At 42.7% G+C, this 24276-nt stretch overlaps 1 protein-coding gene across 1 annotated transcript in view; it reads left to right on the forward strand.

Annotated features, from left to right (window-relative positions):
• The window catches only part of CCDC7 (coiled-coil domain containing 7), a 168184-nt gene that overhangs the window by 71274 nt on the left and 72634 nt on the right, over positions 1–24276 (forward strand). Inside the window, exons 24-29 of the mRNA XM_060281028.1 lie at positions 10472–10606; positions 13144–13272; positions 14731–14856; positions 16642–16761; positions 17627–17750; positions 19646–19761. Coding sequence (XP_060137011.1) covers positions 10472–10606; positions 13144–13272; positions 14731–14856; positions 16642–16761; positions 17627–17750; positions 19646–19761 — 750 coding nt within the window. The remainder of the gene's footprint in view (positions 1–10471; positions 10607–13143; positions 13273–14730; positions 14857–16641; positions 16762–17626; positions 17751–19645; positions 19762–24276) is intronic.

A 24276-nucleotide genomic window follows, 5' to 3' on the forward strand; every position in this document is an offset into this window, starting at 1 on the left:
GCGGTGGCGGGAACATCCCACCACCGCCAAGCCAGTCCCGGAGCCGAATTGCGGCGCGGCGGGGTTTTTCGCTGTTTGCCTCCCCCAGGGGAAGGCAAACGGCGAAAAGCCCCCGCTGCGGACTGGCTTGGCGGTGGCGGGAACATCCCGCCACCGCCAAGCCAGTCCCGGAGCCGAATTGCGGCGCGGCGGGGTTTTTCGCTGTTTGCCTCCCCCAGGGGAAGGCAAACGGCGAAAACCCCCCGCTGCGGACTGGCTTGGCGGTGGCGGGAAGACCCGCCACCGCCAAGCCAGTCCCGGAGCCGATTTGCGGCGCGGCGGGGTTTTTCGCCGTTTGCCTCCCCCAGGGGAAGGCAAACGGCGAAAAACCCCCGCTGCGGACTGGCTTGGCGGTGGCGGGAAGACCCGCCACCGCCAAGCCAGTCCCGGAGCCGATTTGCGGCGCGGCGGGGTTTTTCGCCGTTTGCCTCCCCCAGGGGAAGGCAAACGGCGAAAAGCCCCCGCTGCGAACTGGCTTGGTGGTGGCGGGAAGACCCGCCACCGCCAAGCCAGTCCCGGCAGGCCGCTTCCTCTAGCGCCCGTTTTTAAACGGGCTAAAATCCACTAGTAATAATATAATGTAATAATAACTGCAAGTACTTGGCAATCATTTTTAATGATCTCTGTGCAGTTTTACACACATTTTACTTACCAAGCAAAGCTAAATTATATTAATTTAACCAAAATATATTTTGAATTCCCAAATCGCACTACAACTTATTACCACATCTTTGAAACGTGAAAGTTTAAAAATTCAACATCCCCTAATGTTTATACATACATCAGCAATACTTGTCATTAGTCATATAGCAGTTACCCTTTATGAAATGAGATTTAAAAAAAAGCACAGGTCTGGACATTTGTACACATATAAGAGAACCAGGGCTTTAAAGATGTAATGTTTCAATGAAGTGATGGTGATTGTTTCAGTAGATACAAGTTTTGAAATCTAAGGGGCTCCCTAAAACAAATTGTTAGTAAATAATAGCAGGTGGACATAGACATTAGCTGAAATGGAGAACTATATGTGGCTGCGTGTACATCCCATACATTTAAAACACATTCAAAGCATGCTTCTCTCCTATCCACCCCCAATCGTAGAAGCTGCCAACACTGCTTCCTTTTAAGTTTGTGGGGTGTCGTATCCAATGGAATGGGTGTTTACCCTATCGTGAGAAACTAGACAGGAGCAAAGAGTTGTGGGAAGTAGGCTGGACTCCCTCAGTTTTTCCTCCTGTCTAGACACAGACAATACATTCCTCCTGACTCTCCTGACTCAGCTAAGTTTTTTTACTAGTTTTTGAACCCTGTTTTTCTTTAGATTTCCCTTATCATCATTTAGTTGTACAGTTCTTTGTCCACATGTTGTGGTTTTAAAAAACAAAAACAAAACAAAAACATAACCCCTTTCATTTGCTCTTTCCATTTGGTCATTTGGCTTATTTGCCACACTTCTTTTATTCCTTAGTTGTTTACTTATATTGATAAATTTTCCGAAACCGGTGCCCTTGCTGTGGTGCCAATGGCCATTCCCACCTTCAGGCGTGGTGGCCCTCTTTCAATGCGCTCTTTTTGTTTCCCTCAGCAGCTTCAGCTGCCACCATTTCTCTAGGGTCATAACAATATTTATTTCTTTGATTCTGCTGTGTGTGTGGTTCATAGCTGCCAAGTTTTTCCTTTTCTCGCGAGGAAGCCTATTCAGCATAAGGGAATTTCCCTTAAAAAAAGGGAGAACTTGGCAGCTATGGTGTGGTTGTGTGCTACTTGTGTGACTGGTGGTGTGGCATTTGCATTCTCCTGCCCTGGTTTAAAAATGGCTTGGCCACCTACTCCTGGTTCACTGTTTTTACACCGGCAATGGAGTGAGCTTTCCTGTTACGTCCCTGCCTGACTGCTCCTATTTGCCTTTGATATTGATCCCTGGCTGACTGCCTCCTGTCCTTATCCTCCTGGTCGGCAGCTGTGACAAGGAGAGTGTATGTAACTACTGTTTCCCCCAACTCCCGGTCCATTTTCTTGACTTATGATTCCCTTAAATTACTCTGTCTATTTCATGTTCTGGCGCATGTTGGACATTTGTAGGGCAGCCACCTGGTTGTCATCTTCTACCTTTATCAGACATTACAAATTGGATCAGCTGTCCTCAGCTGAGGCTGCCTTTGGTCATATGGTGCTCCAGCAGTGGGGTGTTGTATTCAATGGACCCCACCCTAGGGTGCTCTTCTATATACTGTTGGGGGAGTATGGCCTATACTGAATGCTAGTTTGTCATGTTCCTTGGATTGCATTTCCTTACCTTTCAGATACTTAGCAATTAAGAGATTTTATTATAGAAATTTCCAGAGCCAAGGTAGGGGGAAGTAAGCAGGTGTTCTTCTTTTTACTGACTCAGTTAGTACTTTCTGAATGGCGAATCTGGAAAACTGAGGGAGTCCATCCTACTTCCCACAAATCTTTGCTCCTGTCTAGTTTCTCGCGACAGAGTGAACACCCATTTCATTGGATACGACAACCCACTCTCAAAACTACACTTTAGGTCAGACCATTATTCTTTCTTTGGATTGTAGCTCTGTAAGGGGAAGACTTTACTTTAGTTCCTAGGATTCTTAGGGAGTGAGGGAAGGAACATCGTTCTTACATTCTTCACTTTGCAGAGAAGGGAGTTGATGAGCTCTCAAAAGAAAGAAAAGTTTTGCTTGCAAGTTTGAAATCAAATATGAAGGAGTTAGAAGAAGCAGAAACTCTTGCTGCTGCCCAACCAGGAAGTGTGAGTGGTAAGTACAATATCCACATAAAACCCATTTTGAAGGTTGAAGCACATTCTAATATTTTACACATTTGATGTGATTTCGTCATTTTATTCTATTTTACAAAAAAAACCCATTGCTGCTTGCTTTATGAGCTTAGCACAAGCTTTGTTGACACATTTACTTAAAGCAGATTATTAGCAAAAATGTACTATTTAGTTTGAAATATATATCTTACACTAAATGTACTGTGTTTGTGTATCCACAGATAAAAAGATAAAGGAGCTTAAAGAACAAAGAAAGGTACTAGCTGCACATCTAGAAGCAAATCAAGAGGATCTGCAAATGGCACAAGCTTCTGCTCCAGAACTTGCTGAAGCAAGCAAACTTCAGAGTAAGTGCATTCACTGTATGCTCTGTTGTCATTAGATTGGTAACCGATGAAAATTCATGTTCTCCGCTATTAAGCCCACAAACCCAACCTTTAAAATGCAAAATAAGCAATTCAATCCAGGTAAATAACATGAGCAACGTATCTTTTTAAAAAAGATATATTCCTTGAAATCCCCTCGAGTCAGTCCAAATGGATTTATTGGCTTGAAGAAATCCTTCCCCATGGTGAAGTCCATGATTTCAAGAGCTCTTTAAATTCCTTTAAATTTTTTTTAAAGGAAACTCCCGAAAGACACATTTTTCAACTTCAGCTTTATTTGTTTGTTTGTTTAATCTTCCTCTTTCTGGGGTTGGCTGGGCACTAGGCGGCAGGCATATTTTAGTTCTGCACAGCTGGGCTCTCCCAAAGGGAGAGATTTTAGATTTAGATTTGGAGAGTTGGAATCTCCTTAGGATCATCTAGTCCTTAGGATCATCTACCACATTCTTGCTGTCCGGATGGGCAAGAGTGCAACAGAAGCAGGAATCTGTCCCTCACACCCACCCCAAGAATGTTTATGATATGAAAAGTTAAACAATTTCTGCAGGAAGTTATAGAATATGCACTGGCTGGAAAAGAAGCAGCAAAACTACCCCCAAATTTTTGCAGGTGTGAACAGTATTTAAGGCAATGCATATAATACCCCCAATAACACTGTGAGCACAAATCATGATGAATTCTCTGCAAAAAAAGATGACTGGAGGGGCCCTTAGTTCTGAGCAGACCGTTATGGGATTGTAGTGTAAGCTATTTACTAAACATGTACTCTTGCTGAATCCCCAGTAGCAAGGCACCAACCCACAGACTAGACAAGATATGAAAGAGATAAAAGTTGCATAAAGCACTTTGTAAACAAAAGGGAAAGAAATGACAAACAGCAATGATAGTATCATTCCTGTAGCCCAAGTGGTGGCCAACCCTTTTAAAGACTCATAGGCACATTTGTAAACCATAGCATTGTGTTGTGAACCACATGTCAGATGAGCATCGATATGATGCTGGCCAGAATTTTGACACGGCTTCAGCAAGAAGCAAACTGAGCCTGAGGCTTGTATAGTGGCAGCAGCTGCCGCCTCCTGTCATCCCCACCAACATACTAAGGTCCTGCATTGCAGCACTTCCCCACTGTGATAGAGCAGGGGAGCCTCTCTTTTCACTGGATCTCCTGCTCTGGAATTTTGCAAGGATGACAACATACTTCATGCTCCCTTTAATGTGCCATGAGGACAAAAACTGATTATCATCAATCAGCATTTGCTGATATAGCTCCTTGCCAAGGGTGCAAGGGACCCTAAATATGCTTCTGTCTGCACCCTTATCTGCTTCCTGTATTATTTTTATCTCCATGAGAACATTCTCACTTAGTTCTCACATTTTTCACTTTGCAGAGAAGGAAATAGATGAGCTCTCGAAAGAAAGAAAAGTTTTGCTTGCAAGTTTGAAATCAAATATGAAGGAGTTAGAAGAAGCTGAGACTCTTGCCACTACCCAACCAGGAAGTGCGAGTGGTAAGTACAATCTCAACCCCAAACCATTTGCAAAGTTATGCTATATTCTAATGTCTAACTAAAATATGGAAACCTTAGATCTTTCTTTACCAGGTTCACGTAGGCTTGTATCACTTTAAAACAAAAGAAACGTGGCAAAAATAGATTTCTGTATCTTTTAAAACACACAAAAAGAAAGCATTTAAACTACTTTTGGCACACTTCTTGATTATTTTGTAGGGAAGATCAAACCACTTTGCACACAAATGTTGTTGTTGTTGTTGTTTAGTCGTTTAGTCGTGTCCGACTCTTCGTGACCCCATGGACCATAGCACGCCAGGCACTCCTGTCTTGCACTGCCTCCCGTAGTTTGGTCAAACTCATGTTCGTAGCTTCGAGAACACTGTCCAACCATCTTGTCCTCTGTCGTCCCCTTCTCCTAGTGCCCTCAATCTTTCCCAACATCAGGGTCTTTTCCAAGGATTCTTCTCTTCTCATGAGGTGGCCAAAGTATTGGAGCCTCAGCTTCACGATCTGTCCTTCCAGGGAGCACTCAGGGCTGATTTCCTTAAGAATGGATAGGTTTGGAGGTTCCGGTTTCCGCCTGCAGGAATGGCGGACCTGTTTTCCATCTCTCTGACCTTCGTAAGGAATTTGGCGGTTGCTAGGGGAGTAAATGGCAACCCCCTACCCTCTCCGGGGGTTACGGAGAGGGGCCGCTGGCCCGCGATGCCCCCAGACCCACTCCGACTGTTTTTGGAGTGGGGGGAGCTTGGGCTGAGCACTTACGAGGGCCAGGACTCCCGGACGCTAATCTGCATGGCGGGGATTTCCATGGTTAAAGAAGATAATTAGGCTTAAATCTATGGACATACTTCAGAAGGAGGGGAAGAAGCGCTGTTTACTGCTGAGAAATTTATGCTGCTGAGGGAGAGGAGTCAAAGACTGTACTGCATCTGGAAGAAGGATTGATGGGGACGGAGCGATAAGGGAAGTGAGTTTTTATTTTTTTTCCTTCATATTGTTGCCTCGTACCTTCCCGGACGCGATGTCCTGGCTTGTTTGGAGTGAAAGAGAAGCAAAAGACTGTGTGAGTCGAACTTTATAACTGTTGTTACTGAGCATATTTTTTAAAGATGTGGAGTTGCCGATGAGAAAAGCCCCCCCCCTAGTCGGACGGAAGGAGTTCTGGACGCGTTCGGAGGATTTATGAGCTGTGACGCACTTTAAATTGGAGCAGCGACCTGAAGCTAAGTTCAGCTATAGGGCAAGGAGATCCATTAATTTACCAAGAGTTTATGGTTTGATGTTTGGGTCTCCTGCCTGGAAAAGCTGTAAATTCTATAATGATCGTAAATCTTCATGGCTATGAGAGAAAACGAAAGTGATTTGAGTTTTTTAAGATGGCGCTGCTTCGAGCTGCTTCGACGCAACAGGGAGCTCCATTAAGAAGATTTATGGGGAGGCTGGACTGATTAACTCACACAGGAGAAAGAACATCTGTGAAACTTTGTTTGATATTTATCTCAGCAGCTGGGAAACAATCGGATGAAAGTGGAAAACATCTATGTGACTGTAAGGGGAAGATCTGATTATGAACTTGGAGGACGATTTGAACTTTAGAAAAAAGACGGCAGTGGACAGTTGCGAGGAATTCCCAATTTCTTGAAGCATGGGAACCCAAATAAAAAATTCTTTAGATGATTTGGCATAACATTCGGTTTGATTGATATATATATATGTGTATAATTTGAAATATTGAATGTGATATAATTGGTTTTAATTGGAAAATTAATAAAAATATTTTTTTTTTTAAAAAAAAGAATGGATAGGTTTGATCTTCTAGCAGTCCATGGGACTCTCAAGAGTCTCCTCCAGCACCATAATAGCACACAAATAGTCTAATGTTAATTTGAGTTCAAATAATATTAGCTAAAACATGAAGTACTATGTAAGGAGACTTACAAATATTAAGCTGTTTGCTATAGAATTACACTGTAGTATAAACTCTGGTTAGGGACAAAGCTGCCTTTATCACACTGATGGATCATAATCTGAGGAGGTTGTAGACAGTAGGGATTACTGATCTATTCCATGTGAGCTGTCCTTTACAGGGGTGCTGATGAGTTCTTTCTTACTTCCCATGCAAGTGTTGATGTTAACATTCAACACTGTTAGTGACCTGTGATTAGGATATCCAAAGGGGCATGTCTTCCAGTGTAATTTCCTTCATGCATTAAAATCTGTTGGTAAGGCCTTGCTGTGTGTTTGTTCACCCTGGAACATCTAGATTGTGGGGCCAAGGTCTAGAATTTTCTCAGCTGTGATAGCTGCTTTTTGGAGTTTTCCTTAATTTAGGATTACTCTTCCAATTTTTAATATAAACTTTCCACATAATATTTCTTCAGGGAACACCAGGACACCACCAGCTGCAATATCATTGTGCTCAACTTGCTTGAAGGCAGAAAAAAAATAAATCACCATTGTCAGATGCTTCTCCATTGTCCCACTCTTGAGTGACAGTTTAATTTTTCTGCCCTTACTTAAAGCAGGCAAAGTTTATTGTTGGATGCTCTGGCTTTTAACTGCTTTTTTCTGTTGTCGCTACCATACATCTTTCTTGTGAGTGATTTGATCAGTTGTTTTAAGTTTTACTGCACCAGGTTGGTTTTGTGCAGTTTCCCCAAACTATTTCCCCCTGTGACGTGCTTAATTACTTCCTCTACAGTGCTTTGAGTGCTTAATTAATTCTTCTGCAGAGAGTACAATTGATTCTTTCCCTAGTGATTTTTCTACTTCTTTGTCTTTAGTTGAGTCACTTCCCCCAAAGCTGTTTTTAACACCACACTAAATTGATTGTGTTCACCAAGAAGTTCTCATTAACTACTTGTTCTAACATGATTCTAATTGATTCTAGTAAATTAATTTCACCCTTTTAAAGTTGGTATTTTCTATAACCTACCGCTATCAATTCATTAAAAAGCTGCTTTCAGCTGCTGTACTGTTCTGATACACTAAAAGAAACTATTACTCAAACCCAAACATTAACAAACAGAAGAGAATAAACAAACAGAGCAGAATTGGCATTACACTCTATTAGGGTTGCCATATTTAAGTTGAGCTTTAAAAGTTGATGTTTTTGAGCTATTTTTATGGAAAATCTGAGAAAACAGACTTTGGGGTTTTATTGGAGATTTTGACTATTTCCACCTGAACACTGCAGTTAGCAAGTATTCCGGATAGGCCTGAGAAATTCCAGTCTATGAACTGCTTACCAGAAGACATGGAAATGCTAGCATAGGGATAGGCCTTGGTGCCCCTTTAAGAGGAGTACCCATGGTACCTTGCAGGAAGCTTCAGCTGTAGTCCATATAAAACCAAGGCTCAGATAACTAACCACATATTGTCAACAAACTTTCTTTTTGGGAGGTTTGATTAGGCCTGCTTCTGGTGTCAAACAAGTCTTCTCTAGCAACTCTGTTCAAACAGTGATTCTGGATCACAACTAGAATTGACTTTCGTATCACTTGATGCTCTTTCTCTGTTTGAAAATGTATCTATGCATATTTTGCAAATTAAAAAAACATTTTGAGACTACACTATACTATATTATACTATGCTACACTAAAATGTTTAAATGTTCATTTGATTATCCTTGATGCTTCCTGCCAACTTGTCATCCTCTCTTGCCACACCAGTGTGGCTTGTCACAACCCATTACTATATGCATATTGTTAACTATGTCCTTTGCTTTAAAAATTTATTATGGTTTTTGTGTTTTCATAAGTTTGTTTTGTAATTTTATTGCATTGCAATTTGCTTCATAAACCTGTGATAATCAAGTGGGATATACATATGAATGATTGATATTACATAACTTTTCATTGGTACATTTGCTTAAAGCAGATTATTTTCTAAAAGCAGAAAGTACTATTTAGTTTAAAATATATATAGTCCAATATAATTTACAGTAAATGTACTAAGTGTTTGTGTTTCCACAGATAAAAAGATAAAAAAGCTTAAAGAACAAAGAAAGGTGCTGGCTGCTCATCTAGAAGCAAACCTGCAGGATCTGCAAATGGCGCAACCTTCTGCTTCAAGCATTGCTAGAAAAAGCCAACTTCATGGTAATTGCTTCCATTGCATACTCTGTTGTCATTAGATTGGTAACCAAGGAAAATTAATGTTCTTCATTATTAAGCACTCACACAAACCTAACTTTCAAAATGCATAGTAAGCAAATCCATCCAGCAAGCAATGGATCCATAAGCAATGGCCCAGGACTCCATCAAATCCATAGCACAACCCTTTCCATGTTACACAGAAGTAGAGTGAACCGATTTCAACAGAACTTACTTTGAAAAGTAATCACAACTGTTTCGAATTTTTAATACAACTTTGGAATAGTCGTTTATAATAATTCTGAAGCATTTCCTTGTAGAAATGAAACGTTCTGCATTATCTGAGAAGAAAAAACTTTTGCAAGAAAAAATAGATGCAAATCTAAAAGATCTACAAGAAGCAGAAACACTTGCATCTCTCCAGCCAGACAGTGTGAATGGTAAAAAAGGCACAAAACTTCAATTCAAATGTTTTTTAACCTAGAAATAATAAATGACAGATTTATGCCTAAGTAAGATTTCATAAACAAATATGTTCATTGAGGAAGGAGGGATAGTGATTTATTTATATTAGTAGTGGTAGCTTGCTAATCAGAAATGATTTTGAATTTGGACAGAGTCATGTTTACACTTTTAGGCTTATACTTTACAAGTTTATACCCTAGTGTGTCTCATCTTTTTCACAGCAGCCAATCTGCACCTATTATCTGACGGAGTGGAGACTTGGGCTGGATCTACACTGATCTGTTTAAAGTTATTAGAATGATATTAGATATGTCATTTTAAAACATCACAAGGCATACTTATTAATTAAAGTGTTTTTTGGTTTTTTACCTGCTGGTTGCTGGTTTCTCTGCTGCATCCTCTGGTGTCACATTTTAATAACGCATTATGAACGTTAAAAGTAGGATGTCATGTGTCCATATATGTTATTGAAACCATTCCTTAATCCTTCCTTAATGTTAAAAACCTGCCCTTGTAGATCTGCCCTTGTTCCTCTTCCTGTGGGTCTGTTAAGCTAGGGTCTTATATTTTAGGAAGTGGGGAAACATGGCAGCTAAGCACTGCAAATTCTGCTGGTCAAAATGTATATTTTAACAACAACTTCAATTGGTTTTCCTGTAATGTAATTTTAAAAATGTTTCCTTTTAACTCACATCTTTGCCTGTGAGTCTTCGGTTTTCAGGGCCATGCCCATAGAACAGCGATGGCAGCTTTTCTAGTGTGTATTTTCCTCTGCTTTTACTGCACAGCTAGTAGTTCATTTAAGGAACCATTTTGAAATCTGTTCCCTGTAACCATTTTAATCAGCATCAGCATCATCTTATTAGTTATTAGTAAAACTAGTTCTAAGTTGCTTGCTGTTTCCTGTTGTAGCTTTTCCTACTTTTCACTCAAAATTAGAGAAGTGGAATATTATTTGCTTTATGAGAGAAGGCCTTTCCCCCTTTAGTAGAATCTATCCCTACCAACTGAAAAATGGGGATGACCATACAGTGACTAACCCTATAGGATTGTTGAGGTAATATATATTGTTCTTAACCATTTCCCATGGATATTGTGTATCCATTGGAAATTTGTACTGAATGTAGTTATTTCAAATATATTGGTTCTTTTATGAAGTGGCCTGAAATAATTTTGTAGAGCAAAGACTTCAGGAACTTTCTGAGCTAAGACAACATTTGGCTGAAGAGCTAAAGGATCTAAAGGAAACTATGCAAGATATGGAAGAAATAGAGCTTCAGGCTTCACAAAGAGCTTTGTTTCTAATGCCCAGTGGTGAGTAGTGAATAAATAACCTTGAGGTGTTTTTATTTTTATGTTTAATGACACATAATGTGCATATTTTTCAGTGTTACAAATGCAATCACAGAGGTCTTCAATAGTCTAGTCATAGCCCAGAAATGTGGGCCAGGGTGTCTTCGCTCCCTATCTCTGCTGTGCCACCATCTACTACATGTATTGAATCTAGGTGTAATGGGCGTGAGGTGGTTACTCACGAGTAATGATGCTGGACTCCAACCTGGCTTTTTACAGGTTTATTGTGCATACTATGTACAGTGCAGAGCTAACTAAAACACGCCCATCTCAGTCACTCGCAGAATCTGGGAATGCCCCCTTCCTGTTATGAGCCCAACAGAAGAACTTGGACACCCCCATTCTCCGCCTACCCTCTTTGCGCTTGACCCCTCTGTGCAGATAGGGCGCCGGAAACAATGTCTCCCCTTCTGAAACCTCCTGTTTCAGGCAGTGCAAGGGCTCTTCACTACCATCTCTGAGCCCTCTCCCCACCTTTCTGACCACCCCTTCTTCCTCCCCATTGGACGACTCGCTGCTATCCCGGCTGGAAGAGGTGGTGCTGGAGAGGAGGGGCTGGGGATCCCTGTAACCTGATCTGGCCTCCCTCTCCTCCCATGGACCCTCTGGGAGTTCCCTGACACTAGGCTAACAAATCAGGCTGACAAATGCTATTCACCAGAGCCTTACTTCATGAACATGCTAAAGGTCCCAGGTGTGGATGCTACTACCGGTATATATGTGTTCATTGGTCTCTCCTTCCTAAAGAAGGGGATGTCCAATTCAAAGACCTTTCTGAGCACAGACTTGACTTTACCCTGCTCAAGACTGACAGCACTACTTCCTACTTGCATCCATGGCCTTCTGTGATGCCTTAGTTCTTTCCTGAGCACATGTGCTCTGGCTGGTTAAACTTTTAGATAACCCTCACCAAGATCCAGAGAGGCTTAGGAAAATGCTGTTGAAATTGCATAGAGCAGTTGCTTTTGTGTCTGATGCCACCTTCAGTGTTACCCAGTTTGCCACTCTTTCAATGGCTGTGGCGGGTGGTAAGCACATAGACATCTGTGGCTCTGACACTGGGGCACTGACAGGGTCTGTTTGGTCATTGCTGCATTTGTGGGTACAACACCTTTTGTCAAGAAGGCATTGAAGGAGATTCTGTAAACCAGTCTGGCCACCATGAACTAGCAGGATAGATCACCCATATTCCCCTTCTCAGCCTTTCCAACCCTTTTGAGTAGGCCAGGGGTTCCCAACAAAATTTTCTCGAGGACCCCTCATCGAGCCGCTATTGTGACAAGGACCCCCATTAATTCCTAATCCTAAAATTAAAAAGCGAGAGCCAAATTAGGAGTCTTTTTATAAGAGTCCAGGGAGGAGGGAGAGGAATGGAGAAGACAGGGTACCTGCGCATTAGCGCACAAATGAAGCCGACGCGCGCAAAGCATCTTGGGGAGGTGAGCGTTAGTAGAATGTGCGCGCTGCCTCTTTGCAAAACAGTAGTGTTTGTAAAGCGCCACCTAATGGCATACAGCAGAACTACTGCCTCATCTAATTCTAGTTTTGTGCTAGACTCTGCTCATGCAGGAAGCGGCCAAAACAAAAAATCTTATCATACGAAATATATTTAATATATTTTTTATTCTAATAGCATCTTGTGGGCCCCTCTGGCATAGCTTGCGGACCCCTGGGGGTCCGCGGACCACCTGTTGGGAACCACTGGAGTAGGCCAGCCCTTCAGGAAGGACCACAACTTCAGCATTTTCCAGCAGTCCTTGACCCAATCATTCTTTCAGAGGCTAAGTCAGCTGCCTCCTCCTCTTTAGTTCAGGTTGCATGCCACCAACACCAACAACATAAAGAGGAGCATCAATGCTCTGAAAGACCACATTCTCATAGTCAACAAAGAAAAAAACCCACCTTGTACCTTCTCAAGGCTTGCAGCACTTGGGCACAATGCTTTATCTCCTACTCCACTTTATGTTGCTTGACCTGTCTTGAATCAATCCATGGTCTCTTCATGAAATTAATTGAGACTGAGGAGCACTATCTACTTCCTTCAACCTTGGAGTGCTTTTTATACCGTCAGACAATAGGTGGAACAATAGACTATGAGATGGCCTGTCATCCTGGATAAATGTTCTTCAGGTAAGGACCAGTGTTCTTTACCTCCCAAGGAAAAATATGTCTGAGCATCTCATCTCAGCATAGCAGCAAAATATAAACTCTACACAGGGAGACCACAGATGACAGAGTACAGTGCACAGGGTAATCACTTTCTGGCTCCATGTTAGGAACACCTAGAGCTCACAAGGAGGAACCTAAAGTTGAGAAACAGAAAAAAATGGGATTTTACACAACCAACGAACTGTTTGCCGTGTCTTTAAGATCTGCATTGACAGACGACATTATATATTTTAAATGACATCAGTAAGTTTGTGGGTGACTGAAAACTGAGTTTTTGTGCGATATAAAACATTTTCCCAAATGGTGATTCAAAATATTTTTGCTTGCAGAAAAGGGATTAAATGAATTGTATGAGCTAACTGAAAAGAAGCAACTGTTACTAGAGAAGTTGGCATCTACTAAGAAAGAACTACAAGAAGCTCAGGAACTTGCAGCTACTCAACCAGGGAGTGTTAGTGGTATGTATACTGGGATTTATCTTGATTCAACTACAAATATATGTTCACTGAATTAAGGTACTTGCCTGCCAAGCAGTTTCACAAAGGCCAGAAGATATGCCTCCAGAATGGGCACTGAGCGCTCTCTAGTAACAGACTTGCTCTACAACAGTCTGTAGGCAGCCAGCAAGACCAGGGGGTCGACTGGGTCTGAAAACATCACTTTCCTGCCTTTGAAATTCTCATTACAGTTGAGTACCAAATAGTCTTTTTTGCTAAAGGGGTATATTAATGTAATAATAATAAAAATAAATGAATGTGGCCTATTTGTTTCATATGTTACTTGTAAAGAAACAAATTTGTCATATCACTTGCCCTATAATCATTTTTTTGGCCATTCACTACCATTTGGAACTAATAGTTTCCCTCTTCTAGCTATAACTGGTTAGATGGATGTTGGTAGGGATATAAATACAATAAAACAAATGAATAAATAATCACATTGACTCTGTCACTATACCCAGTCAGCATCACCATTCCAATCCAATCCTCCTTTGCTGGTTGCTACTGATTCACAGTTTCAGAAAGCTGAGGAAAGGGCATTGAGCACCAGCAGCCCTAGCCTACTAGTCCTAGTGGTGGCACTAGAATGATGCAGTGTGCCTTTTTAGTAGGCGAAACCACAAGTACAGCTGCTTCTCAGACTGAGGAGGTTGGTGTTGCCAGTCTTTGCCTCATCATACTCAACTTTGGCAGAATACATTTTACAAAGGGACTTTGGGTAGACCAGGCTCATAAGAAGGGTTTGGGGAGGAAATTACACATTTAAGCCTAGGAAGCTGTGCACAAAATTCCCAATGAGCTATTTGCTTACCCCATTCTCAGTTGCAAAGACAGCCATTAGTCTCTAGCAACATTTGCCATTTGTAGTCAAGGATTGCAATTTCTGATAGATAGAGCTACAAGGACAGCCACTAGCACTTTTCCAGAAAGGCACATGGGAGCTTTTAAACCCTCATTATTTCTGACTGATAGGGGTTAACTCAATCCTCAGCCAATGGGTGTGTGCACAGGGGCCAAACTTGAGTTTTTTGTATCTCAGTTTGGAGCCCACAAGACTGCTGAGAGTTAAAACTCTGAGAGGGAAAAGTATGGGAGCTTAGTAGAATTCATGTGAGCATTCTCAACAACATCCTTAGTACACAAAGTCCAAACCTGGCTGAATGTCTTTGGTTGGCTCCAAAGTAATCAGGTGCAGAACATGCACCCTCCCATGCCAAAAAATGCCCTCATTGATGAAATATTCCTCCTAACTTGACCGTGTATGAATGTGGTAACTGATGGGGGGAGGAGGCATTTCATTCAGCTCAATGAAGTGGCACAAAAAACACCTGATAAATGCTAAGCATTCATATTAAATATATTCTTTCCATATATATTAATATTTTTGTTATGAATTAGCCTGAAATTCTTTTGTAGAGCATAAGCTGCAGGAGTTAGCTGAACAAAAAATACATCTGACTGCAGATCTTGAGGCAACTTTGGATGGTATACAAAATGTATATCGTCGTGCTTCAGAAAGAACTGTGTTTGTACGACCTACTGGTAAGTAGAGAATAAATACTCTTAAATACGGGTAGGGAGACATTCAGTTTGCTTAACATTTTAATGCAAACCTACCTTATTTGCTCTTCCTGAAACAATAGGTGAAATGTGGCTATCCTTCGAAAGATGTCCTGTTTTGATATTTCCTATGCAGTTCTCCAGGCAAATAATGTTCACAAAAATGTGTATAATAAGGAGAGTGTGATCAAAATTCATATATCAGAGAAGATAACATTAAGAATGCAATATTAAGAAAAATGCTTGTGGGGGAAATTATATACCAAAATGTTTGTATTAGAAGTTAGCACTAAAGTGCTGAAGAATTTTCATGAAGTCTTAAAATAAAATACACATACAGATGTAGTAATGTGTGGAACATGGGCATAGCCAAGGGTGGGCAGGGAGGGAAGCGCCCCCCCCATCAATTAAAATACATAGCGAATTGAGGTTCTGCCCCCCCTAACAAAAGGCCTGCCCCCCCCAAATCGTGGCTATGCCCATGGTGCAGAACTGAATTTAAGACTGTAAAAATGATTGAAACTGAAATTACCACACCAGGATATCACTCTGAAGGTTGAGCTGAAGCCACACCTTCATTGTTTCTTCTTGTTACTGCTTTTGGTTCTCTTATAGAACCAAATGACGTAGCATAAGACAAAGCTTGTATTTTTAGAAGACAGTTTGAAGCTGTGCCTCCTTTCCCCTTCACTGTAAATTGGCTCAGTGGGGTTAACTGAGGAAGGGAAAGTTCTGAGAAACTATGGCCAGTTGAGAGATCTTCTTTGCATCCCACAAAGGCACCACAAAGAATGCAAGTCTCTCTGATGACAGCAACATGGAGGGTCAGTCTATTAAGAAATTTGAGGCACTAATTAATTTTATTTGGTGTATCTGTTGGATTTTGAATATGAGTAGCTTGAGGTAAGTGAAGCTTGTGGCAGCAGTATGCCCTGTGCTATGCTTCTAGGATTAGTGCTACTCAAATTTTACCCTGAGATAGTTCACCTGAAAAATCATTTACTTGGACACACTTTCTGCGGCTTCCAGCAACAGATACATAGCAAAAAGGAGGGTCACTATATTTATTGCCCCCAATAACTGACAATCTATGTGAGATTATTTATGCACAGCATTTTCATTTTATATATTTAAAACTTTAAGATACTTTTTCTGTCTTAATCAAAACATTTAGAGAGAACCTTCATAGAACCATATAGTAGGGACCCCAAGGGTAATCTAGTCCAACCCCCTGCAATGCAAATGGTCATCCAACCTATTCTTAAAAATCTCCAATGAATGAGAGTCCATCACCCTCCAAGGGAGTCTGTTCTAGGTACTGTCAACTAGTTCTTACTAACAGAAAGTTTTTCCTGATGTTTGGTTGGAATCTCATGTAAATTGAAGCCATTTGTTTGGTCCCTCTGGAGCAGATTAAAACATCCTTGATCCATCTTCCATGTGGCAGCCCTTTAGATATTTGAAGATGGCCATCATATCTCCTCTCACCCTCAGCTTTGCCTGTCTGCGAATAGCTTGAGGGCCCCCGGATTTTCACACTTCAGTGTACATTACCACAACGGATCTCTTGGATTGTCAGGGAATTTCCCTCTTTAAGTTACATTGCTACATTCCCTAAAGCACCCATTTTACATCTTTTTAAGCTTTATTTTAGCAAAATAATAAATAATGAGTCAATTTTTAAAAAATCATTCTACATGATGCTGAGAACAAGGATGACTTTTGACACTATTTTTCAAGTATTGATGGAAGCACATTTGTTTACAGAAAGAAAAGTATATGAACTATCAGAGAAGAAACAAGAGTTATTGGAAAAGTTGGAATCTAATCGGAAGCAGCTAGAAGCGGCTCATGCACTTGCCATTGCTCAACCTGGCAGTATCAGTGGTATGTATGCTCTGGCTTCCTATGTTGTCAGCTTACAGTCTGAAACACCTCTACTTGGAATTAGGATCCTTCTGTTTCAGTTTAACTTTTGGTCACTGCCAAATGACCTTTGCATAGCTATAGACAGTGCCAGCCACCATCTCGCCGCCACTGCTTGCCTGCCTGCTTGCTTACCTGCTCATTACTTCCCCTCTCCCCACACCTTTGCCACTTCCTTCACTGCCACCACCACTTCCTGAGGCTGCAGGCACAGCCTCCCAGAGGCGCTTGGGCACGACCTATATGATTGCCAAAACACCTTCCAGGAAGGTGCCTGATGATCGTAGAAAGGTCATGCCACCCATTTGCAATCGTCAGGCACCTTCCTGGAAGGCACTTTGGCAATTGTAAGGGTTGTGGCAAATTGCCTCTGGGAAGCTGTGCCTTTAGCCGCAGGAAGTGGCATTAGAAGCAGCAAAGGAACGAGCAAGCGAGCAGGTGGGTGGGCAGTTGATGCACAACCTATTTTCTTGGAAAAACCCCCACAAGCTATAGAGTATTATTTTTGTATTTTCATAAGTGTAAACTAATTGACTTGTGTGGGAGATGTTTTCCTCCATTTTAACAGCACTTTCAATGGAAATGGTTTCCCCACCTCACCCCATGGAGCACTCCCACTGCCCATCAGCTGTTGAGTACATTGTTTCTTTAAGTGACTAATTTAAGCACACATAAAAAGACCACAAATAATATTTGTAGAACTCCCTCAACTGAAGCTTTGAGCACATAATGGGGATTATTTTTAAAAGCTTGATGTTATTTAAAATAATGCAATTTAACAGTATATTAATATTCTGTTACAAACTGATGTAATATATCTTTGTAGATCATAAGCTGCAAGAGCTAGTTGAACAAAGAAGATGCTTAACTGCAGAACTAGATTCAACTGTGCATGAGATGCAAGAAGCACAGGATAGTGTCTCAGAAGGATTTGCATTTATTGCTGGTAAGTATAAAATGAAATTACTGTACCTTGTTTTACAAAAACACATAATGTCCATATTACAAACCCTATTATCACTTTCATTACTAAGACTATCAAAAGGAGATGATGTGTTTTATCATTCTTAGACGTAGTTCCAGTTGAGAACTATGGAGGTCATAGGTGGGGATCAGGAATGCTAAGAAATCCAAGCTTAATCCATAAATTGATACTATAATTTAATGTGCAACAATAGGGGATTTTAAGTGTTGTTGTTGTTGGGTTTTTTTTGGGGGGGGGGATTTTAAGTGTTGTTAACTGGCTTGAGATGTATTGTTGCCAGACAAAACTGAACAAATGAGAGAACAAAACGTGTGGCAGAGATGTTTTAGCATGGTGGGTCAATACTTTGTGAACTTAATCTGAATACCAGTGCTAGTGAGAGAGTGATGGTGGGAAGGTTGATGCAATGCAAGTGCAGTATCAGAGCCAATTGCTGCTTCTACTTGCAATCCTGGCATAGGGAATCCAGGCAAACAGCACAGCCCCACTCTGCCACTCTGCCACACTGACTACTACTACTACCTAGCAGTACCAACTCTTCTTTGGGGATGAAAAGGAAGAAAAATGATAATTAGACTGACCCTCAAGCCCTGATGATCAGTGCAAGATGATTTATGTCACTGTCCGGTCGGCGGGCGGTTGAAGCCCTGGCTAAGGACGTCAGGACCAGAGGCAAGATGGTGGTGTAGAAGCAGGAACAGGTGCAGGGTTGAGGGTCCAGCAGCAGGCAAAGGCAGAGTCAAGGAGCTAGGCAGAGATGAAGGTCTGGGAGTCAAGGAGCAAGGCGTCTGCAAGGCGAAAGTCCAAGGGTTGAGGATCAAGGTGTTGGCAAGGCGAGGGTCCGCGGAGCAAGGCGGCAGCAAGGCAAGGGTCCAAGGAACAAGGAGCAAGAGCCCAGAGGCAACCAGGCAGGGATAGCGTTGCTGTGGTAAAGAGCTGAAGGGAAATGCTGAGCTTTTATCCCTCCCAGCTCCTGTCACCAGGTGCAGTGAGGTATCAAGTGGCCTCACCTGAGCAACCACTCCTTGCCTCTCCAGCACAAGCTGAGGTCTTCACCTGAGTGGCCACTCCTTGCTTCTCCAGCACAAGCTGAGGTAGGCCCCAGTCCTGCAAAGCACTACAGGCCCCAGAGCCCGACTCCTGCCCATAGTATGACAATTTATAGCCTTCAACAACTGGGAGGACAGGGAATCAGCACATTTTTTGCTGTGGTAATTTAGAGCAGTCACAGGAAACATGAGGCCCTGCAAATGTTGTTTGACTACACTTTCCATCATCCTGGCCGTAAGTAATGCCATATTGAGTTTAAAGGTAAAGGGACCCCTGACCATTAGGTTCAGTCGTGACTGACTGTGGGGTTGCGGCGCTCATCTTGCTCTATAGGCTGAGGGAGCCGGCGTACAGCTTCCAGGTCATGTGGCCAGCATGACAAAGCCGCTTCTGGTGAACCAGAGCAGCACACAGAAACGCCATTTACCTTCCTGCCGGAGCGGTACCTATTTATCTACTTGCACTTTGACATGCTTTCAAACTGCTAGGTTGGCAGGAGCTGGGACCGAGCAACGGGAGCTCACCCCGTTGCGGGGATTCGAACCGCCAACCTTCTGATCGGCAAGCCCTAGGCTCAGTGGTTTAACCCACAGCGCCACCCGTGTCCCTTGTTACTTGAGGTTACTTTGCCACATTCCCAAAGGGTTTCATTTGGCTATTTTGCCCTTTTATAAAATCTGCAATGACAGATAAAGAGTTTGTGATTTCTGTGAAATAATTCCATTTTTAAAATAACCTTTTTAAATGTGAGCAATTCTGAGTTTAGAATTTGTTTTGAAAATATTAATTCATTCATTCATTTTCAGAAAGGGAATTATATGAGCTGTCTGCAAAGAAGCAAGAGTTACAGCAAAAGTTGGAATCTAATCAGAAGGAGCTACTAGAAGCCCAGGCTCTTGCAGTTGCCGAGCCAGGCAGTATCAGTGGTATGTGTGATGTGATTTCTCATGCTGTTATCTATAGCATTAACTGTTAGTAGAATATAATTTATCCAATGGTTAATTAGGAAAATGGACTTCATGCGGAAAGTTTCTTATTGTTTTTGGTTAAATTCTTCCCCTGTAGAGTTTATATTCTGAAGCTAGTGTACAATGGAAACATGAAAAAGTATCAGGGTAGGGAGAAATAGGTTCTAAATGGCGGAAACAACATTTAAAATGCCGTCCAGTATCATTGTAGGGAATCAAAATCCCTTCAATAAATTTCCTGAGGAAGTAACACATTTGTAACTCAAGGTAAAAAGACTGCTTATTTAAAATACAGAAAGCAAGCAGCTGTGTGAATAGAATAGTTTAAACATTTTTGAGTCTCAGAATCCATAAAACAAATCCCCCCCCTTTTTGGATTTTGATGTACATAGGTATTTTGCGCACCAGGTAGAAGTGTGCAAGTACTATGAGTTGTACCAATGACGTCATCCCATTCAGTGAAACCCTCCAGTTGTGCAGTGGACACCCCTACCCCCTCACCTTGGTATGCACCACCACAAAAGCTGCTTTGGAAAGTTGGGGCAGACCCCACTACAGATTTAAAGTGATTGCCTGGGGGAAGCCCAAGTCCTTGCACAAATGGGACGTCATAGGATAAGCTTCCTTGAGGATTTTGCCTGATTGTAATTTGTCCTTTAACTCTTTGGTAATGCTTCCTGCTTGTCTACCATGTTTCTCATATTTTAAGGCATCCCTAAAAAATAAGGCATGGCAGGATTTTCAAGACCTGGCGAAATATAAGGCATACCCCAAAAATAAGACATGAGCAGGACCCGGCAAGGGCAGCAGCGCACGCTTTGCCGAGCCCCGACTGAGCGGGAGCTGGCAAAGGCAGCAGCGTGCGCTTTGCCGAGCTCCAACGGAGTGGAAGCCGGCAAAAGCAGCAGTGCGCGCTTTGCCGAGCTCCAAGCCGGCGGCGGGCTGCTGCTTTCCCGCTCAATTTCGACAATACTGCCACAAGTGAAAGGACGCAATGACGATGCCACTACTCACGACACTACTTTCACTTCCACCCTCCTTCTGGGATGGTCCATCCGACCCCACCTAAGGGCGGGCTTAATGCGGGGGCCTCGAGCCGCCATGTTGGACTTAATCACCAGGATTGTTCTAACGAGGGGGTGGGATGTGAAGCGAGCTTTACCTCAAGACCGAAACGCCTAATTCCTAGGGGAAAGCCTAACTGGGCGTTAACGTATAGCAAACCCTGTCCTAGCCCATTAACATAGGAGATTAACATATACAACCCAGTAAGACACCGCTTTTGGAATCCGTTCCTCCCCCCTCCTGTGCCGAGTTGGTCCCTGCCTCCTCTTGCGAGACTCGCCGCCGGGTCCGCTCCCGCGCACATGGCCCGGTGAGAGGGAGCCTCCCCTGCGCGCGCGCCTGCGCTCTCCCTCCCCCTCCCTCCCCCTTTTCGGCCCAGCGCGCCGCCTTGCCTGTTTGTGCGCCGCGCGTGTGAGGCGAGCGAGAAGGCCGTGCAGCCCCCCATGCAGGAGACCCAGGAGAGCCCGGCGGCCGCTGATACTCCTGCCGCCGCTCTTCCCGCCCAGGACGAGGGGCCCGGAGGAGGAGAAGGAGAAAGAGGCGGCAGCAGCAGCGGCGACTCAGAGGCCGAGCTGCCGGACGGGCCTTCCGCGGAGGAGCCTGTGGGGAAGAAGGAGCCAGAGCCCGAAAAAGGCGGCAGTGAGGAGAAGGAGGAGGAGGAGAAGCCGCGAAGCAGCAGCCCACCGCCGGCTTGGAGCTCGAGCCGGCAAAGGCAGCAGCGCGCACGTTGCCGAGCTCCAAGCCGGCGGCGGGCTGCTGCCTTTCCTGGTTCCCGCTCAGTCGGGGCTCGCCAAAAAATAAGACACCCCCGAAAATAAGCCATAGGCTTATTTTCTTGAGTAAAAAAATATAAGACATGTCTTAAAATATGAGAAACACGGTAGGTGGAGGATAGGGTGAATGTGTGTTAGTAGAAATTAGCCTTCTGTGCTCATTTGTTGTTCCATCCATTTTTGCCACTGGGCCTGTCTACCAATGGCCTGTGGCTTCTGGAAGGTTGACCAGAAAGGAATCCAGTTCTCTGTCCGGAAAAGCTTTGCTTCCCTTCTTACTGTGGAGGATTGTTACTTCAGTGGTATAATATGTTGTCATGTTAATAAGGGTCTTTAAAAAAAACCCCAAAAGCAAAGATATTATATTTTTAAAAAATCGTTAATCATCCTGAAAGTCAGGGTTTGTAGGAAGTACAGGTAGCTACTATTATCAATGCACATACAGTACCATAGCTGCCAAGTTTTCCCTTTTCTCGCGAGGAAGCCTATTCAGCATAAGGGAAAATCCCTTTAAAAAAGGGATAACTTGGCAGCTATGTACATTACACATTTAAAGTTTCTAGGTAATAATGGAAATTGCACTACTGTATGTAGCACAGTTATTTCAGCATATATTTGTTTTTTTATTGACTGGTATAAAATTGTTTTGCAGAAACTAAACTACAGGAGCTAGCTAAGCAAAATGAACTCTTGACTAAAGAACTAAAGGAAACAGTAAATGATATGGCAAAAGTAAAGCATCGTGTTTCAGAAAGAGCAACTCCAGCTGGAAAATCTCTTGGTGAGTAGGGACTGGGGGCCAAAGCAGAAAAGGGGGTGGAAGTGACAGCGGTTCTTATTGGGAAGGCCTCCTCAGGTATATGAGGAGAGAAGAGATGTTTCTTCCCTCTCCAGCTTGCTTGGGACAACCCCCTTTTCCAGTGTCAACCCACCCGTGAGACAGACTAAAAAACTGTCTTGGGTGGGTGGTAGAACCCCACTGATTGGGTGCCTGAGTGGGTGCTTCCGCTGTTGCTGCTAGTGCTGCTGCTGCTAGTGCTGCTGCTAGTGCTACCAGAGAAGTGAGGAGCTTCAGCTTCAGCAGATGGTTCTGGCAATCTCTCATGAGCTCTTTTGACAGTATGTATAAAAATAGAACTAATAAATATGAAAGAAAAATGGTGTGCAGAAAAGTTTTAGCATGGTGGATCAGTACTTTCTGAACTTAATCATAATGAGAGGGTTCACCTAAAAACAGTAGCAGTCAGCAGTGCAAAAGTGTTCTGCTTACCAGGCTTCCTTATGCCAGTGCTGGTGAGAAGGTTGGTGTGGTCCAAGTGCAGCAGCAGGATCAATCTGCTGCTTCTACTGGTGCAGCCACACTGAATTCTCCACTCCCCTATGCCTCTCCACAATCAGCAGCCATTTGGGCATTGGAGAGCCAGGTAAGCAGCATAGTCTCATCCTGTCCACTGACAACTACTGCCTAACTGTGCCATCTCTTCTTTTGGCTTGAAAAGGAAGAAAAATGATAACTTTTAGCTGACTCAGCAGCACTGATGATCAGTACAAGAGAATTTATACATAGCCTCCTGTTTTCAACAACTGGGAGAATAGGGAATTGGCACATTTTTACTGTTGTAATTTAGAGCACTGATGGGGAACTTGTGGCCCTCCAAATGTTTGACTACAATTTCCATCATCCTGGCCATAGGTCATGCTGGCTTGGGGTTAATGAGAGTTGTGACTCCAAACATCTGGAGGGCACCATGTTGGGCAAGGCTAACCTAAATCATACTTGATCTGTGTGATACTGTCAGGGACTTATGCCATGTTGAGGTTACTTTGCCACATTCCCACAAGGATTTCATTATGCTCCTTTGCCTTTTTATAAGATCTGCAATGACAGATAAAGAGTTTGTTATTTCTGTGAAATAATTCCATTTTTAAGTTCTTTTATTTTATGTAAGCAAATATATGTATAATATTTCTGCAGAAAGGGAATTATATGAGCTGTCCGAAAAGAAGCAAGAGTTACAGCAAAAGTTGGAATCCAATCAGAAGGCGCTACTAGAAGCTCAGGCTCTTGCAGTTGCTGAGCCAGGCAGTATCAGTGGTATGTATGATGTGATTTCTCATGTTGTTATCTATAGGGTTTTGCATGACTTGAATTTGTCCTTGAACTCTCTGATAATGCTTCTTGCTTGCCTAGTTGGAGGAGTGTGTGTGTGTGTGTGTGTGTGTGTGTGTGTGTGTGTCGGTGTCGAAACTAGTCTGGCCCACTGTATTCTTATTTGTTGTTCTGCCCACTTTTGCCACTGGGCCTGCCCACCAATGACCTGTGGTCTCTGGAAGGTTTACCAGAAAGGAATGCAGCTCTCAGTCTGAACCCCCCCCCCAAAAAAAAACTTCCCACTGCAGAGGATTGTTCCTTTAAAGGTATAATATATTATGTCATGTTAGTAAGGGCCCTTTTAAAAAACAAAAACATATTAAAAGAAAATTTACTCAGCCTGAAAGTCAGGGTTTGTAGGAAGTAAAGTGCAAATAGTAATATAAATGCACATACTGTACAGTACACATTTAAAGTTTCCAGGTAATAAAGGAATTTGCACTAATGTGTATAGCAAGTTATTTCAGCGTGTAGCAAGTTATT

Source organism: Zootoca vivipara, chromosome 12, assembly GCF_963506605.1.
Source record: "Zootoca vivipara chromosome 12, rZooViv1.1, whole genome shotgun sequence".
NCBI lineage: Eukaryota > Metazoa > Chordata > Lepidosauria > Squamata > Lacertidae > Zootoca > Zootoca vivipara.